The 20190-nt window shown below is 41.8% G+C and overlaps 1 protein-coding gene across 1 annotated transcript in view; it reads left to right on the top strand.

Annotated features, from left to right (window-relative positions):
- The first annotated feature begins 14527 nt into the window (after positions 1–14527).
- LSAMP (limbic system associated membrane protein) overlaps positions 14528–20190 on the top strand; it is a 567030-nt gene continuing 561367 nt past the window's right edge. The window contains exon 1 of the mRNA XM_063126940.1: positions 14528–15305. Within this exon, the coding sequence (XP_062983010.1) occupies positions 15151–15305 (155 nt within the window). The 5' untranslated portion in view covers positions 14528–15150. The remainder of the gene's footprint in view (positions 15306–20190) is intronic.

Raw genomic sequence — 20190 nt, 5'->3', positions numbered from 1 at the left:
ATGCAGACTTGTGGATGTGGGTATGAATGGGATGTGTCATTTAGGGTACAATCCTATACATGTTTAGACAAAAAAAAACCCCTCCTACAGTGTATTGGCTGCAGATGCTGGGAATTGTCAGACTTTTTTTCTGTCTAAATATGCATAGGATTGCGCCCTTAGCTGAATATTCTCTGGGGGCAGCAAAAATTCTCCAATAGTTCGGGGGAGACCCACTAAAGTAAATCAGCATAATACACTCAATTAATACTGAATCCAACTGCATTGTTAGTTGTTGTTGTTGTTTTCTGGTGGGTGAAGGAAATACTAAGTTTTAAAAAACCTAGAAGGAATAGGTGGTCAATCATATTGCATACTTCTACAAATTTAAAATATATTTACTTATTTTCTTTAGTTAAGGAACTTTCATGCTGGCTTTATAAACTAAAAGACCTCCCAAAGAAGCCCATGATAAAAAAAAGAGATAATACAACAGCATCAATATTCAATCACTAGGACCACAAGTACTTTAATTTTAAAAAACACTAAAGACTAAACGAGCAGCATAAAACGTATCATAACAAGCTGCATATATCTCAGTCAAAAATACACTAAAAGCAGTTGAAGTCAGAGTGGTAATAATTAAACCAACTCCACTTCCTATCCAATTAGCATATTGATGTAATTTCTCCCATCAGCGCCTGGATAGGAAACCACCTGGGAATTCCATGTACACCACCTTGAATTCCATGATAGAAGGCAGGGTATAAATGTACAACTGAATGAATGAAAGAAAGAATATTGGGTCAGGTCCACAGTTGTGCTGACATTCACCTCTTTATTTGCAGGTGGTGAAATTGGGGAGAGGGCATTTCACCCTGTCCCCAATTGGGGAGGAATCAAAATTCTCCATCACTTCAGAGAAGGCTCAGAAAAGGGGGGGGGAATCATATATATGAGAAATTTTGACTTAACTCTAGAACATAGAAAAAAAAAATGAGACGCTACATTTTGATGGAAGGGTGCTTATGAAATTAACAACTTCCGGGCAAACAAAAACATCTTTGAAAGTGAAGCTTTCTTCATCACATCTCTGTACTTAGAAAATATGTGACCATTGAGTAACTGCCTGAAGGCAAGCATTTACAAGAAGTAAATATGGCAAAAGGCCAAAACAACTATTAGATAGATAGATAGATGATAGATAGATAGACAGATAGATAGATAGATAGATAGATAGAGATATATTGTTTATTTTTGTTTTTTAAATCTCTTCACTTAATATAGGGGACTGAAATTATGATTTGGAAACCTCTGCACTCTTACTAAATAAGATCTCTTCTTGAGATCACAGGAACTTATTGTAGAGGGTTGCTTCCAAGTTTTGTTTTGTTTTGGAGAGGGGCGTTAAATGGTTTTTAGGTTGCCATTAAGTGTAGAACCCCAATGTGATAATTGTATTTGGCTAGCTAATTCTACCCCCAACTAAATGCAATAAAAGCTTTCTTTATTGTGAGTTTGCCCAATATTTAAGCCTGGCCAATGGCATTTCTATTTCTCTACATGATTCTCTTTCCTCAGTTCTGTCAATGGCTCTCCATTTTACTGATAAATCCTTTGTTCCTGAACTGATAATTGAGAGAAGAGATAATTGTAAAATCGCTTATCCTGAGATAATAAACTTTTGCCTTTCCTTCAGTCTTAAGTTTCTTCAAATCGATCACAAAAACACTCTTTGTACTACTAGTTGTTGTTATTGTTGTTTTAAATGCAGGTGCTTATCATCAGGTATGGGGTGGCTTGGCAGATTCTAGAGATAATAAGGTCATAGTAAGCCTTATTATTTGTATACTTTAATATGTATTTAGCATGTGTTACAGTTCAAGTCCAATTCAGATTAGCAGAGTTCAGATAAAAGGGAATTTATTCTCTGCTCACTTGTTCTGATTGGCTAGGGTGAATTCTCACTTTCATGGATGGTGGTTCATAATTTGATGAACTATTAAATAATACGTGAATTTGAGAACATTTGCCTCTTGTTATTTTACCTTTACTATATCAGTTACTTTGGCTATTGGGCGGTATAGAAATGCAATAAATAAAATAAAATAAATAAATATACTGTACAGGATTACAGCAAGAAGGAAAACATATACAAGACTTAAATAATGGAGAAACAAATTGGCATGTTACAGACAGTTTCTTTTCTCCATATAGACAAATGATTTGAATAGAGCAGAATGCTTTGAGATGTCCAGTCTTTCATTCTGCACTTCTTGCTCTAAGGTTGGAAACTATTAACCTCATGATCTGTAACAAAATCTATCCCAATTTCTAAGTGATTGTCACTTTCTGCTCTGATAATAAATCCACTAAGTCAGGTAGAGTGACTTCGTTCCAAAGTTTCATCTTAAAATCTCAAATGTAAAGTTTGATGGCAGATATTCATCAGATGTTTTATATTCTTATCTGACTTGATGATATTCCCAGATATTCCCAGACTCTAGATACAGTAGATGCAGATCTAATCCTAAATGGATTGAAGGAGACACACTAATGAAATTCATTTGGGTACTTGGCGCCATCGCTCTAAGCCCCTGAAGATGGTAGGGTGTGTTGAGGGGCTGGCATTAATCACACACATACACACACACACACACACACACACACACACACACACACACACACAGTTATCACCACCACCACCACCACCACCAGTAAATTTCACCTGCTAGCATTCTATGTTCTTATGAACAGCCTAGCTGTTTTTCATTATCCATCTTAACAGTAATCGGTTAGGAAGGAACCTAGAATGTTATCTCAGTTCAACATGCTTTCAGTCTATTTGTATTGCTGTTATTGGGAGGTCCCTAGCAAGCTGTACTGGAATATCTAGGACTGACATATTTGTACTCCTCTATCTTTAATACAGTTGAATGGTGGGTTGTATGAGAATAGGAAGGAATTAAAACTCTGTGAAGGAAAGGAGGAGTCAAAGGTTTTAAATTTGGTATACTTGTTAATGTTCACTGTTTTAAACTTTTGTAAACCACCCAGAGAGCTTCGGTTATGGGGTGGTATATAAATTTAATAAATAAATAAATAAAGGCTAACAGTTCAACGTGATAATTTGATAGCTGCATTGAATGTTATGAGAAAAGGGGATAGAGAAATATGTTATTTGCTCATCTCCTATTTCTGCTGTAGGTGTAAAAATGGTAATCACAAAGATCCATGAGCCTCAGATGACTTCTGGATCTCCTGGATCACCCACAGCTGACATCTTTGAGTCCACACTTTGGCCGTAGCTAGACCTAAGGTTTATCCCAGGATCATCCTGGGTTCATCCCTGCCTGAGCGCTCGATGCCCTGTGTGGCACTTAGATGAACAGCTTTGACCCCAGGATAATCCTGGGATAAACCTTAGGTCTAGCTACGGCCTTCATGTAGTAGTAGGAGAATGCAGTTACTGGTTTCTCCAGTTTTTCACCTTCTTGCAGACAGCTTCTTCATTTTTCACCTTCTGGATATTGATTCACAAAGCCATTCTGGGTTCATATTTAACTTAAGAGTCCACACTTCACCTGGTATTTAACTTAAACAAGTCAACAAGAATTGATTTTGCCATGCGATGCAATAGATGATTATTTCAACAGAGCGTCATGTTTTCCTGGCTGAACCCACTTTTCAAAACTGTTTCTATGCTGCAATGAGTTGGAGAGATGTCCAAAGGCAATTCATCATGTGACAACACCTATTTGGTTTGATTTCACCATGTGAAAAATATGTTTTAAAAAAATTCACCTGAATCATTCTTGTGTAAGGAAAGGAATACAAATGGAACATGGAGTTGGTCCTTTGTTGTTGTTTATTCGTTCAGTCGCTTCCGACTCTTCATGACTTCATGAACCAGCCCATGCCAGAGCTTTCCGTCGGCTGTCACCACCCCTAGCTCCCCCAAGGTCAAGTCTGTCACCTCCAGAATATCATCCATCCATCTTGCCCTTGGTCGGCCCCTCTTCCTTTTGCCTTCCACTTTCCCTAGCATCAGCTTCTTCTCCAGGGTATCCTGTCTTCTCATTATGTGGCCAAAGTACTTCAGTTTTGCCTTTAATACCATTCCCTCAAGTGAGCAGTCTGGCTTTATTTCCTGGAGTATGGACTGGTTTGATCTTCTTGCAGTCCAAGGCACTCTCAGAATTTTCCTCCAACACCACAGTTCAAAAGCATCTATCTTCCTTCGTTCAGCTTTCCTTATGGTCCAGCTCTCGCAGCCATAGGTTACTATGGGGAATACCATTGCTTTAACTATGTGGACCTTTACTCTGTACAGCACCATGTACATTGATGGTGCTATATAAATAATAATAATAATAATAATAATAATAATAATAATAATAATAATATTGTCAGTGTGGTGTCTCTGCTCTTAACTATTTTATCAAGATTTGTCATTACTCTCCTCCCAAGAAGTAAACGTCTTCTGATTTCCTGGCTGCAGTCAGCGTCTGCAGTAATCTTTGCGCCCAGAAATACAAAGTCTGTCACTGCCTCCACATTTTCTCCCTCTATTTGCCAGTTATCAATCAAGCTGGTTGCCATAATCTTGGTTTTGTTTTTTTGTTTTTTTGAGGTTTAACTGCAACCCAGCTTTTGCACTTTCTTCTTTCACCTTTGTCATAAGGCTCCTCAGCTCCTCCTCACTTTCAGCCATCAATGTGGTGTCATCTGCATATCTGAGATTGTTAATGTTTCTTCATGCGATTTTAACTCCAGCCTTGGATTCGTGTTCTGCATACAAGTTGAATAGGTAAGGTGAGAGTATACAACCCTGCCGTACTCCTTTCCCAATCTTAAATCAGTCCGTTGTTCCATGGTCTGTACTTACCGTTGCTACTTGTTCGTTATACAGATTCCTCAGGAGGCAGACAAGATGACTTGGTATCCCCATACCACTAAGAACTTGCCACAGTTTGTTATGATCCACACAGTCAAAGGCTTTAGAATAGTCAATAAAACAGAAATAGATGTTTTTCTGGAACTCCCTGGCTTTCTCCATTATCCAGCAGATATTGGCAATTTCGTCTCTAGTTCCTCTGCCTTTCCTAAACCCAGCTTGTACATCTGGAAATTCTCGCTCCATGAATTGCTGGAGTCTACCTTGCAGGATCTTGAGCATTACCTTGCTGGCATGTGAAATAAGTGCCACTGTCCGATAGTTTGAACATTCTTTAGTGTTTCCCTTTTTTGGTATGGGGATATAAGTTGATTTTTTCCAGTCTGATGGCCATTCTTGTGTTTTCCAAATTTGCTGGCATATGGCATGCATCACCTTGACAGCATCATCTTGCAATATTTTAAACAGTTCAGCTGGGATACCATCGTCTCCTACTGCCTTGTTATTAGCAATGCTTCTTAAGGCCCATTCAACCTCACTCTTCAGGATGTCTGGCTCTAACTCACTGACCACACCGTCTGAGCTATCCCCGATATTATTATCCTTTCTATACAGATCTTCCATATATTCTTGCCACCTTTTCTTGATCTCTTCTGTTTCTGTTAGGTCCTTGCCATCTTTGTTTTTGATCATACCCATTTTTGCCTGGAATTTACCTCCGATGTTTCTAATTTTCTGGAAGAGGTCTCTTGTCCTTCCTATTCTATTGTCTTCTTCCACTTCTGCACATTGCTTGTTTAAAAATAATTCCTTATCTCTTCTGGCTAACCTCTGGAATTTTGCATTTAATTGGGCATATCTCCCCCTATCACTGTTGCCTTTTGCTTTCCTTCTTTCTTGGGCTACTTCCAGTGTCTCAGCAGACAGCCATCTTGCCTTCTTGGTTTTCTTTTTTTGGGGGGATGTTTTTTGTTGCCACCTCTTGGACAATGTTGCGAACTTCTGTCCATAGTTCTTCCGGGACCCTACCTACTAACTCTAGTCCCTTAAATCTATTCTTCACTTCCACTGCATATTCATTAGGAATATTAGTGAGCTCATATCTAACTGATCTGTGGGTCTTCCCTATTCTCTTTAGTTTGATTCTAAATTGTGCAATAAGAAGTTCGTGATCTGAACTACAGTCAGCTCCAGGTCTTGTTACAAAACAGGATACCCAAAAATGGAGATATCAAATTAATGGTGAGAGGAAAAGCATAGACCACTTCTAAAAGAGTCAGTGTAGTGTAGTGGCTAAAATGTCAGACTGGAAGTTGGGAGATCTGGGTTCTAATCCCCACTTAGCCATGGAAACCCACTGGGTGACTTTGGGCCAGTCACAGACATTCACATCAACCTACCTCACAGGGTTGTTGTGAGGATAAAATGGAGATGAAGAGGTTTGTGTACGCCGCATCAGGTTCCTTGGAGGAAAAAAGGCAGGGTATAAATGCAATAATAATAAATAAAAGAAGAGCAGTTTCTGTTTTCTTCATTCCTAGCTGGAAAAAAAGCCTCCTCTTTTGCTACTTTCTTTCCCTCTTCCTCAAATGAAAACACACACCTAGACAGGTGTCCTGTTTTTCTCCTTGAAAATAAGTACATCTTATAAATGCATTTGCTTTCCTTCCTTTCTTTCTTCTTTTTTTAAAAACATAAATACTGTCTCAAACTGCAGAACTATTGTGAGCTTTTTCAGCATCTGAAATTGAGGTAGGTCATACTTTCAGCGGGACCTCTCCAATATTTTATGTACAAATTCATCTATCAGACTGTCATACTTAAGGCTTTTTGACAGTTCACTTTCTACTGATACCATTTAAAAAATCCTGAGAGTCATTTTCTTGGCTCATCAGACACCTCAGAGAGCTCTGTGGAAACCACTATAATGGGTCTACCAAGGGAAATGCACAGTACTACAGCCTTGTGCTGCCTTTTTCATTCAGAAATACACACTTTACAATGGCAAATGAATATATAGGCTGTTTCATTTCAGCAAGGCATTGCAGCTTCTTCATCCGTTACTAATAGTCAATATCAGAATAGTCTTTTGGGGTCCATTGGCGTTTGTTAGGAAGAGCCAACCTTAGCAATTTTGAATAGGCCTGCAAAATAATGTTTTGCTAGTATTTGAGAACTTGTTTCCACCCTTGTAGCACCATTATATATAGGCCTGACCAAAGGACTAGGGAGAAGAATATTTAGTACACCAAATTTCAAATTGCTTGTTGTATATAATATGCACGTATCATATTAGTAATTAACCATGTCCCTATGTCCTATCTGTCTCATCCTGAAAGAAGTCAGTTGCTGGAAGGACACTGCACATTTGCTTCAATATCTTTTTGAGGGTTTTGTAAAGCTTTTGGGGGAACTAGGGAAGGTGCTAGTTGTGATGTACCAACCTCTAACCTTGTTGCTTAAGTGCTACCCCTACATATATGAGAGAGTATAATCTCCAATATATCACACTGCCATCTCCAAGATCAATAACATCATGCTGCCTTACCTGTGAGACCTTCCTATTTGGGCTGGCTTTTAAAGGTCAAGATTAAGCCACTATGGGATGATTTTGTAATTTAATAGTGAAAGTTTTATTGGAATTTTAGTCTATATTGTACCTTTTCAAAGCCTTTGAAAAAACGATCGGCTAAGGCTTTTTTGAAGCGTATGAACACTGAATGGCTGGTGATATTACTGCTGAAGGCAAAGTCACACACCCTAAAATATGGGAAATGCACCCAGTATCTCTTAATTTGTCATTTGATAGCACAGGTTGTGAAAACACATTTTCAGATTTAAATAAGAACAGCTAGAAACTTCTTCATTTGCACCAAATGAAAAGTTATGATTCTCAGGATCCTTCTCAAGCTACTAAATTACACATTAGAGGTCATATTCTATGTCATGTGGCCTGATTACTACCAGTCAAATTTCTAGAACCCCTGACTCTAGTCATGATACAATTGATAGAGATAGGAGAAAGGGGTTTTAAAAACTGATTTTTGCAATAATATTTTGCTATAAGCAAGACTTAAAAGGTCAGCAACACAGAGAGAATTAGCCAAATCATTTGAAGGAACAGAAAAGTTTCCAATGATGTGTAGGTGAGATGACAAAAGTCCCTCAACTCTATGAACCATGTTCTTAGTAAGTGAGGGATAAAAGATAAAAGAATGGTGGGGGGAGCTTTGAAAAGTAGAGATAAGAACATAAGAACAGTCATACCGGATCAGACCAAGGGTCCGTCTACTCCAGCACTCCGTTCACACAGTGGCCAACCAGACATTGGCCAGGGACCAACAAGGCAGGACATGGTGCAACAGCACCCTCCTGCCCATGTTCCCCAGCAACTGTTGCACACAGGCCTTGAATACTGAAGATATCACACAACCATCAGGTCCAGTAGCCATTGATAGACTTCACCTCCAGGAATTTATCCAACCCCCTTTTAAAGCCATCCAAATTGTTGGCCATCACTACATCTTGTGCTAGTGAGTTCCATAATTTAACTATGCACTGTGTGAAGAAGTACTTCCTTTTATTTGTCCTGGATCTCCCACCAATCAGATTCATGGGATGACCCTGGGTTCTAGTATTTTGAGAGAGGGAGAAAAATGTCTCCCTATCCACATTCTCCACACCATGCTTAATTTTGTACACCTCTATCATGTGTCCCCTTAGCCTCCTTTTTTCCAAGCTAAACAATCCCAATTGTTGTAATCTTCCCTCATAGGGGAGATGCTCCAGCCCCTTAATCAGTTTAGTTGCCCTTTCCTGCACTTTTTCCGGCTCTATAATGTCCTTTTTTAGGTGTGGTGACCAGAACTGCATACAGTATTCTAAGTGTGCTCGCACCATAGATAAGTATAAAGGCAGTAAGATACTGGCAGTTTTATTCTCAATTCCTTTTCTTATAATGTCTAACATGGAGGTTACCTTCTTTACAGCAGCCGCACACTGGGTAGACATTTTCATCGAGCTGTCCACCACAATCCCAAGATCTCTTTCTTGTTTGGTCACCACCAACTCAGATCCCATTAGGTTAAACTTGAAGTTGTGTTTTGTTTGTTTTTTTGCCCCAACATGCGTCACCTTACACTTATTTACACTGAACTGCATCTGCCATTTGGATGCCCACTCTCCCAGCTTGGAGAGATCCCTTTGAAGCTCCTCACAATCCCTTTGTGTTTTAATGACCTTAAATAATTTGGTGTCATCGGCAAACTTGGCCACTTTACTGCTCACTCCTAATTCCTGATCATTTATGAATAAATTGAAAAGGATTGGTCCCAATACCAATTCCCTGTGGGACCCCACTATTTACTTCCCTGCATTGGGAGAATTGACCATTTAGTCCTACTCTCTGTTTTCTGCTCTGTAACCAGTTACTTATCCATAAGAGGGCCTCTCCTCTTATTCCATGACTACTAAGTTTGTTCATTAGTCTTTGGTGGGGGATTTTATCAAAAGCCTTTTGAAGTACAAATTCTTCTTCAGCAGGACATGATTCTCCTTCAGCAGGACATGCCCTTCTATATGATTACTAATTTTGACTTTAATAATGCTTTCAACCAATTTACCTGGAACAGATGTCAAGCTAACCGGCCTGTAATTTCCTGGATCCCCCCTGGATCCCTTTTTGAAAATTGGGGTTACATTGGCCATCATCCAGTCCTCTGGTACAGAAGCTGAGCTTAGGGACGTTGCATATTTTTGTGAGGAGGTCTGCAATTTCATATTTGAGTCCTTTGAGAACTCCAGGATGGATACCATCTGGGCCTGGTGATTTATTTGCTTGAGACCCCCATTCTCCATGACTGAGGAGGAGCTGTCACCAAAGGAGTGGGACATCACTGTTAGGTCCCTGAAGGGAATTCAAGATGGGAATCTTGAATTAGTCCTGAAGGTTAAATAATAACCAATGAAAAGGCTTGCCCCAACTAATACAATGAGCAAGATAGAAAATCCAGAGATATGTAGACTCTTATATAGTATTTTATATTATGGTTTTATACTATTGTTTTATACTTTGAATGTTTTTAATTTTTGTGAACTGCCCAGAGAGCTCCGGCTATTGGGTGGTATAGAAATGTAATAAATAAATAAATAAATAAATAAATAAATAAATAAATAAATAAAATAGGGGAGAAATGGTTGTGATAATAGAGGCAAAAAAGCAAGAAAGAGTCAAACATTTGGCAGATGGATGGAGAAAGAAGGTGGAAACCAAGTGGCAGGACATTGCAATAGAATGAATTTGATGGAAGGGATCAAAGATGTGCAAACAGTCAGGAGGGGTTAGAAGAATCTCAAAGGTCTATAGAGGGCATTTCCTCTGTGGTTATGATGGCTCTTGCTTGAGTTGGGATGATGAGAATGGTCAGGTCAGAGCAGGGTTTCTTGGTTCCAGTCAAGGTTAGGGCACATCACAGTGATATCTGGCTCTAAAACATAACAGGGAGGGATGCAAAAGCTTACCCTTAGGTGGCCCAAACAGATAATTCTGTTCTTTCAGTTTTGTTTTGCTTGTTGCTTCTTTTTGCAATCTTCCCTCTCACACAAATTATTCCTGCAATTTCTCACATTTGGGGGGGGGGGGGAGGGGAAGGGGAATTGGGAGCTGCTGGCTTCCAATTCTGGAGATTATTTTGTGACCAAAAAAGAGCAAGGTCGTTTTTAGTCTTCTGCTTTCCTTTGAGGAGAGAGGGATTTTCTTGCTATTTCTATTTCCATATGGCATTCAATAGTTACTGGAACCTGCGGAAAGCTTTTATTGCCTTATTTCATTTTGCAAAGCCCTCCCTTATTCTCCATATAAAGCATATTGATGCCATTTTCCATGAAGTGCACCCTAAATATATTTAACTAGGCATTAAATTTAGATTTAACAAGATAGTAACTGCTTCCTAAGTAAATACTCTGTGATAAGGAAATATTTAGCCAGATTTAGCAGTTGTGTGGCAGATGCTGCTCGTGTTGCATAATTGTTAATCTCCGACAAATATGTTTTCTTTACTCCACTGGTATTTAATTAACATATAATAACTCTTATTAACTGTAAATGAACAGCTCACACGCCATGAGAAGAAGTATGCACTACTGCCTCATATAGTTGGGCGTTTCTGATTGCATTTAACTTTTCACAGTAGCAAGCTTCATCCAGCTTTGAGTTTCTTCACAATGGTGTCCTTGTCAAGGTCATCTTGGTCAAGAGAGGAGAAAGCTTCATTATGAAAAAGCATATCAATGCACAGTGATCTTCATAGTGTGAGCTGATTCTCAGAAGCGCCCCTGCTAGGACAACAGTATGCAAATTGAGTATTATTATGATTATTATTTAAAAATGCTTGTTTTAAAGATCTGTACACAGTTCTAGCATTCTTTTACAACTGCTGTCACCAGGAACAGTTAGTTTGGAATTTGGGATATTTATGTGGAATGAATAAAAGATGCTGGTGAGGAATTCTCCAGGTTAGCATTTGTGGATATTTTCATCTCAAAATCCAAATCCAAAAATATGGATTCCCACTCACAAAATTGTCAATAGGAGTATAGCTGACACACAAGGATTACAGATATTCGCAACATTTCCCTATTGGTTATCTTTGCTTGACAAAAAGGAGTCGTATAACTTTAAAGTTTGCATACTCTTAGACCAAGAAGACACTAATCTAATGAAATATATTGGGCTAGTGATATCTGCATGCAAAAACATGCCTAAGCCTGCACTGCCAATGCAGATGTGCACTTGCCTCTACATCCACAAGGTAGTTTTCATCTAGATGTGCCTATTAATCAGGATGTAAATATGCTTTACCATCCAGGCCTACCAACTCCTGTGTGTGACCAATGCTACTGTTTTGGATCTCCAACAATTTTGGAACTCGCCTAGTAACAACCCTGAATATGAAGACCTAATTTGCATGTTACAGTGTGATACAACCCTCTTCTGTAGTTTCCATTTGTATATCTTAACCTGCCTCACTTAGTCTTCAACAATATGTGAACACTGTTAAGCAGTAGCTGAGCAGTATGATACTGCAAATGTGGTGTGCTGAATTTTAACACTGAAAAAGTAAATGTAGGACCCAGTTAATGATTTCAATATATGCAACCAGGAGTGAAATTGTTTACAAGGTATCCTCAAGCTGGGCTTTTGGAAGCTCTCACTGAAAAACTGCCTGTCTTTCTATTTGTCCTTTCCTCTTGCACACATTCTTATCCTGGCTGTAGTCAGATTCCAGTCTCTGGTGTTCTGTTAGCAGTATCCCTGGGCATGGCTGTCTCATATATGTGATGACTGGGAAAAGAGGCGGATGTCAACACTGATTGAGCCATCATCATCACAGGCTAACTGTCCCCCACCTCCTTGTTTAATTAAGCTACCTCCTTGTGCAATGATGCCAAATGGTGCGTGAGCTGCACTATGAATGCTCTTTGGGTCAAATCAGCGAAGCTGCTGCAAGGATCTGGGGGCTCAGCTGCTGGTGCTGGCATTTGGGGAAGACAGACTGATCATTCACACTGCAGGCAACTCAATGCCATCATTGTCTCCACTCCAATTAGACCCTCACAGACTAGGGGCACAGGAGAGAGAGAAAGAGAGTGCAAGAGGAAGGGCTGGTCTGAGGGCGTGGTGGGGAATGTTTTATCTGGGGATGGAAAATACAAGAGAACGAAAAGAGCAATATCTGAGCCTGAAACGCCAATTGCCTAGAAGGATGTTCCCTCTTTCATCAAAGGGGCTAACAATTTAAGGTTGCTGTGTCAAACATTTGGTGGTGTGTGTGTGTACACACACACACACACACACTTTCCCCCTATTCTCCCTCTCTTTTTGCTTTTTCCTGTCTCCATTCTGCCTTCCCCATTTCTTCATTTATTTATTTTCATTTAACTCTGAAGATATTACAATAAAGGAAGGTATTCAAATATGGGTAACATTGTGATTACATTTGAGCAAGATTTTCTGGTATCTTTTAATAGTAACATATAGAGCAACCTCAAGCTGAACACAATGAAGTCAGAGCACTGGAGTGGGGTCCAGAGAATGAAAGTAAAGAAAGGGAGCAAGCCCAGTTTTGGATGTAATAGAAAGTGAGAATTCAGTGTGATATGAAAGTTTAGTGAGAGTGTGGTTTTTAGGTGTTCAGTTCAGATGTTAACTTCCAGCTGCTTTCAAATGCTTTTGTCCCTTGTAAGAATGGTCTGCCCACATGAGCATTGAACAACAATATGAACCAGAACAACATGTTCCATTGCTGTTGCCAGTACTGCAATCTGTAAGCTAGTTGAGAGCTTCAGATCCTGACCTACAGTTGGGAGAAGTGTAGATGGTTGTGAGCTCTGACATATATGAAGATTACTCTTGTGGATTAATGAAGATTACTCTTGTGGATTAATGAATCAGAGCAAAGTAAGGGCCAATTCCATATGATGAGATGATCATTCAGGTAGAAATGGACTTGGGGAGGGGGTGTTACACATTCTAGACCTGCCTTTAACCCCCATGTGTTTCAAGTCATTGTGCGTGCCTAATATGCCCAAATATTTACAAGCTCCCATAGGGAAGATTCACACCCTCCATTTTTCCAGATTAGGAGTCACACATATGGGAGTCCATGTACAGGGCATGTATAGAAGCACACATATCCTTCCACCCCTTTCCCAGAATGAACCCCTGACCTGCGTTTATATCACCCTGTGGCTCACTGTGGTGGCCACTTTTCTTTCTTTTTCTTCAACCTGTGGCACCTTTATCTCATGGGAAGCCACCTGTCTGGCCTCATTCACTACAAGAAGAACCTGGCAGTTTGGCAGGCCTGACCCTGCCAATCACAGTTAAATTGCGGTAGCCTGCCTGACCAGCAGCTATCTCCTGCAATCAGTGTGTGCCTCACATCATTCACTTGTGAGCGGCAGAGCAGCCCCAAGGTGAACACAAAAAATATGACCACCACGATTGTGGTGATTGTGAAATTTGACCCTAACTTGTTTGTTCTTTCGTTCTCTCCCGCCTCCCAATAAGAGCCCCCCCCCCCATCCATACTTCCCTCTTTATTCCCTCTCTCCTACTCAACCCTCCTCATACTACCCAGCCTCTTTATCTCCCCTCCTTCCCTCGACCCCACCACGCCGTCCCCAACTTCTTTCCAAGCCTCGGCTTCTCCCTTCCCCCTCGGGCCCAAGCCCCCTTCGTGGCTCCTCTCGTGTTACCCTCCTCCCCGCGGCCCTAACTGCCTGGAGGGCCAGAGGCCTCCCGCGAAGCTGTTGTCGTGACAACCTAAGGGAGCAGGGAGGCTTTGATCCGGGCGGGCTGCGGCTGAAGGGGGACAGTTGTGTGTGGGGGGGTGTGCGTGTGGGGGTGTGAAGCTTCAAGAAGGGAAGTTGGGAGGGGGAGAGGAGAGGCGGCGGCGGCGGGAAAGCCTGAGGAAGGCGGGAGCGCGCGTGGAAACGAGTTATCCAAGAGCCCGCCTGAGAGGAGACCCCCTTCCCACCCCTCCCTCCCTCCCTCCCTCCTTCGCTCCGCCTGGGAAAGTGGGTTAGGAAGGGAGCCGCGCGCTCAGAGACTGCTCAGCCGCTCGCCGGAGCAGGAGCACCCACACGCCGGAGAAGACGAGGCGGCGGAGGCAGGCAAAGCCCCAGCCCCTCGCCTCAGGGGGGCTCGCTTGCCCTTTGGGAGCGCTTTTGGGCCGCTTGATTTGTTTGTTTTCGTCTCTCTCCTTCCCGTACCCACCGCCCGTGGTCTGGCTGCTTCTCTCTCTCTCTCTCTCCGTCCCTCCCTCCCCCCGCCCCTCTTTCTTTATTTTTGTGTATATATCAGCCCTCTCCCGCCTTCTTCGTTTGGATCTTCGTCCGGTTGCATTTGGGGAGACTTAAGAGAGAAAGGGAGAAGGGGGGGGAACAGACTTTATCTCTCCGTCTCCACACATACACACAAACATAAACCACCTATCCAAACACATCGAAAGAGAGAGCACAAAAAAAAGCAGCAGCAAAAGGGGAACGAGAAGTAGATTGGGAAAGCCAGCGCAAAAGACGCCGAGAGAGCGAGAGAGAGAGAGATCTGCCCAGCCAAAGAGGCAGAGTTGCGCGTTGGCGATCGCTTGCCGGATATTTCCTCTCGCCTGCTGCCCCTTGTGCTCTCCCTCTCCGAGCGTAAATCCATCCTCCTCAGAGCACCGACACAGAAAGGAGACAGGCGCAAAAGTCTATCCTTTGCAACTCCAACCATGGTGGGAAGGGCTCAGCCCGATCGGAGACAATTCCCGTTGGTCCTACTGAGATTGCTCTGCCTTCTCCCTACAGGGCTGCCGGTCCGCAGCGTGGATTATAACCGAGGCACCGACAACATCACGGTGAGGCAGGGAGACACAGCCATCCTCAGGTAGGGGGCGATCGGCCAACTTTTGTTCTTGCTTTTCCTCTTCGCGTCTCCCGCTCGATGGTCTCGAACTGTTGGGGGACTCGTGTGTGCCTATGTACGTGTGAATGTGGCTGTGGCTTGGGCTATGTTGGCGAGAAGCGGATACTGGTTCATCGTGCGCGCGTACGCATGACAATTACGCTTTCCTCCGACCTTCGGGCGGATTAGCAATTTTTAGGGACGTGCCCAAAAAACAAGGAGGGGAAAAAACCAGCAACATCTTCCCAACCCAATTGATTCAAACTATTTGCTTTTCAAATTCTGTATTAACTGTGACTACTAGGCAAAGAGGAGACAAATAGGATTAAGTTTGTAGTCCAAGCCTCCTAAACGATGCCACTAAATATAACTTAGTTATATTTAAGCAGATTGGATGAAGCCCTCCTTTGGCAGGACCTTCAGGATGTTATTGTTGACGTGGTTCCTGATTCCCCCTGGCCATCTCTACTACTGTATTTTGCTCCTTCCCTTGGTTTGGATAAGCATGAGTAAAATGGGAAATGCACTTGCCCTTGAGTGAAAATGGGTACAGAGTATTCATACCACCTTTTAACTGGGGTCTGAAAGAATACCTACCCACCCATATTTTGTATGGTTAAAGGACCAGTCTCTAGAGGAATGTTTCCCCCACCTACCTCCCACCTACTCACCCATTATGCTCCTCTGAAATTCAAGCACTGGTGAAGTGAATTTATATCCGTTTGGTCTGGATCTTGTACAAAACAGTAAAAACAAAACAAACAAAAAAGCCCTTTGCCTGTTTTGATGACAGGACTCATTTCTGTCTGGAAAATCTTTGGGTGGTTTGAATGGAGCATTTCAATTTGGAAGGTGCATGCTTCTTTGCCGGGTGACTCCTTTGAGTTGTGTTCCTTTTTGCTTGCTTGCTCTGTTGGTTTCCTTACTTAGTCTTGAAGAAGAGCTGTGTTTAGTGCAGACATCTGTGGTTTGTATGGCTGGTGGTGGGATGCTGCACCTGAAAGAGTATAGGTTTGTGCTATCTTTTCAAAGCTGGGATTGCATAAATCCCAGCCCGCTTTAGTTCTTGAATGAAAACTCTCCCCCATCCATTTAAATAAAACAACTTTTGGCAATGTAATATGCTCCATTTAAATTAGCATAACTGCCTTACTAAGGAAACAGCTCCCTCTCTCTCTGTGCATGTGTGCATGAGTGTGTGCATTCTGCATATTATGGCAATAAAACTATTGGACACAATTTAGAATAAGTGTGTAATCTATGCAAAAAGCTGATGGTGCACAACCCTCAAACACCCAGGGACCAATTCTCTGGCAAAGCTAATGACAGCAGCAAAGTTTTCACTCTATTCCTCTAGAATTAGTCTTGGTAGTTAATAGACACTCCCTTGAACTCTGCTACATGAGTCACACTGCTCTTGCCAGCAGCCTCTCTGTTTAATGATTGGAGGTGCATTCTTGAATTGATATCATATTACAGGGGGAGGCTCTCTTTTTCCTTATGGATCTCATCACTTCATTTTCTCTCCAAAGATGCTGGATGCAGGAAGAGGAAGCATAGCATGTTATCTCTATTCCTCTCCTTTCAAGCACAGGATGCTATTAGTGCAGGGAGAGGTGGGATTTCAGAATGCAAAGCTAAGGGGAGCATGTTTGTGTTTTTCTCCTCTTAGATCTCATGAGCTGGGAGTGTTCTGATCCCGGAATATCCTTTCAGCAGAATCTGTTCCTCAGCTCTCCAGACTTGTTAACTTGCATGTAAGGTTTATCCACACGGAGTAATAGGATTTACTGAGTAATTCATCTGCCTTGCGTTTGTGATGGAAAGCTTTAGCTGAGCCAGAAACATCTAAAAGTGCTGCTGCTGCTGACTCTGGAGTCCTCTGTCCTCCTGCCCGGTGGAGATTCGTGTCTTTTTTAACCCCTTTCAACAGGGTTTCCCTTTGCTTTCTTATCTCCTTCCATTTTAAAATGCATGGAACAATAATTCTACTGGCTTGGTCTCCCCGTTTCCGGTGCAGCACAGGAGATAGTATGCTCAGCTCCACTATGTACATATGGCAGCAGCAAAGTCATTAACCTCACTTATCCAGCTAGGGGTCATTGGATTTCTATTTCCCACTTAACCTAGCAGCCCTGGAGTTTATCTAGAGATACTTGGTGTTCAAAATGCAAAATGAAGATGTGTGTGGTGTAGCCTGGATGGAAGTGGCATAGGACATCCACTTCCAGATTTCATCATTTTTTTTGTGTGAATTGCCAGAATATGTAGTTATGTTTTATAAGTATATTGGCATCCAAGGTGTGTTGGCACCCAGAAGAGAGAGACACTATGCAGTGTATATTGGCATCCAGTAGAGAGAGACATTATGCAGAAAAATGTAACACTTCCATCCTCTGTTGGGCAACAGTGTGTAAACTTCCAAGCCCAACCATTTAAATAAGATAACCAATGGAAGACATCATAGATTCAGCACAATGAACACAAGAAATGCCTGCAAGCTTTGTAAATTTGCCACAGGCAAGACTCCAATTCAGACTTTATCTTTGTCAAGAGTTGTATGCATGTTGCTCATAAATGGGCTCACTTAAAGCAATTATTTCAAGGATGTGCTCTATGAGTTCTACAGCCCACAAGTGCTGGGAAATTCAGCCTTCACAAATCTCTTCATCTGCACAACCTGCAGAGATAACTATAGGGCTAGTGTGGCTGGTTTTTCTTTGTTCAGATGTTGATTTAGGAAATTAATGTTTGGAAGGAGGTTAGGGGGCCACACCCGCTTACCTGCTCCAACCTCCTTGCACTCAAGGGTCCTAATTGCATACATCCCATATGTATATATCCCATACATATGATTTGTTACCTCTAAAATTGTGGATATTGATTATGGGTACACAAATATGGGTGTGCACTCTTAAATATGTGGAGGTTTAGGGAAGGATTCATTTCTGATTAGGGCTGATTCAGAATAGTGTTGTCATGGTGGAAAAGGTACTTGTATTTTCAAGAGTCATTTCCTTAACATTTGGAAGTGTGGATTAGCATCCATTAGTACCCTTAGCTAACCTTCTACCTAGGCCAGGCTCCTAAAAAAGTGCTGGGTGGTTTTCAGTTTGAGGTACATTATGGGAAACACCCTGTATCCACTCTTTTTGAAGGTGGGAGAGGGCAAATATTGCATTGTAAGTTTTTATTTCATGCTTGAAAGCCAATAGACTTTGCTGCATTTGTTAGGTGCTATTCAAGAGATTCTACATCTTTAGCCTGAGCATCATCCAGCCAGAGATTTTAGATGTGAATGTGGGGTGTTAAGGATTTTGCATATGACTGAAATCAGATGCTCATGAGCTGGAGATGAGCAGAGGATTCTGGGGAAGAGACAGATTGAGGGAGGGAGTTTGCCTCAGTACAAAACACAGAAGAACTCCCTTTTCCCCAAAAATGCCAAGAAAGCTCCAGCACTCACACCTGCATTTCCTCTGAAGCCCCAGGAGTTTGTCCTATCATCTTCCTTAGGTTCCTAGAACTCCATTTCTGAATCTGCAGCAAAGCCGAAAGTCCTCCCAGTGCCCATGGAATCAATGCCAAAAAGTAGGATAGGGACCTTTAAAAGCACATGGTGGGTGGGAGAGCCATCCATCCTGGGTAGGCTATAGACATTAGGGGCATTCGCACAACCTCCATACATTCAAAGAACTTATCCATGCAAAGGGGATCTGGATTGGGCCAAAATCCTCCTTGAATACATTTAACACATGGAGAAACTGTGGACAGAAGAGGGCCACTAGGCCTACTAGCAGCAGAGGTAGGGTTATCTCTTATGGCCCCATGTCTCTTCCTTACACATTACCTGAATGTGAGGGGCTGAACTGAACCCTCCTTGTATCAACCTTCAGTGAACAATTTCTGAGCGACTTCACTTCAGTGCTTGCTTGTGTCCAGATATATGTCCCCAGGCTCCAATCGGAGCTGTCCAAGGTTCTGTACTTCATCTGAACTCTTGCCTCTGTGTTTGGAGTCCCACTTCTTCTTGAACTCTTGCTTCAATTTCCTGCTTCAGTTTCAGCCCTGTTGCAAGGAGGGACAACCTAGATTTGGAACCCAGAGCTAAATCCTGAGTTCCAAATTTGGGTTGTCTCTCTCCTGGTTCACACACAGTGCTAAACAATCCACAGACACAGTATCTCTGTGTTGCTACCTGCACCCTCATGCAGCAGGAGCAATTGGGAAGCACACACCAGCTCACTCATTCACAACCTGGGTTTAAAATTAAATAAAAATAAATAAATCTGTGACAGGGTTGTTATAATGTATGAACTGGGCCACTCTGTTGAAGAATGTGCACATGTATGCACTGCCTCTACATAGAGCTTTTATGGCATTGAGTGTGATATATGTGCCCAAGTCTCAGATGTCTTTCTAATTCAGTTTGTACATTATTAAGAACTGTGAGATTAGTTTTGGAATGAATTATCAAATGTATCTGTGTAGTCAGAAGAATTTTGAACGTAAAGAACAAAATCTCCCTTTACTCTTACTTAGATCAGTACTGCCCATTGGGGCTATGGCCTGGGTCCTGATTGAGGACAGAAATAAATGAGAAAAGTGTTCTTCTATCAATAATTAACACACCCAAGATTAACAATTTTGGAATATGCAAAAAAGTACTAGATCCTTTACATATTTTAGCAGAAGGAGTTATATAACTATATAAGCATTTTTCAGGGGTGGGGGGAGGACAATGGAAGCAAGTTCCATGGACCTCACACATGGAGGGAACCATGTCAGCAGTGTCAAACAAACACCATGGACCAAATCCTTTTCAAGTGTCCAAATCCTTTCCCTTGTAAAGCCAAAACGCTGATTA

The sequence above is a fragment of the Elgaria multicarinata genome, chromosome 5 (genome assembly GCF_023053635.1).
Source record: "Elgaria multicarinata webbii isolate HBS135686 ecotype San Diego chromosome 5, rElgMul1.1.pri, whole genome shotgun sequence".
Classification (NCBI taxonomy): Eukaryota; Metazoa; Chordata; class Lepidosauria; order Squamata; family Anguidae; genus Elgaria; species Elgaria multicarinata.
The sequence above is the reverse complement of the archived record's forward strand: the minus strand, read 5'-3'. Positions and strand labels throughout refer to the sequence as shown.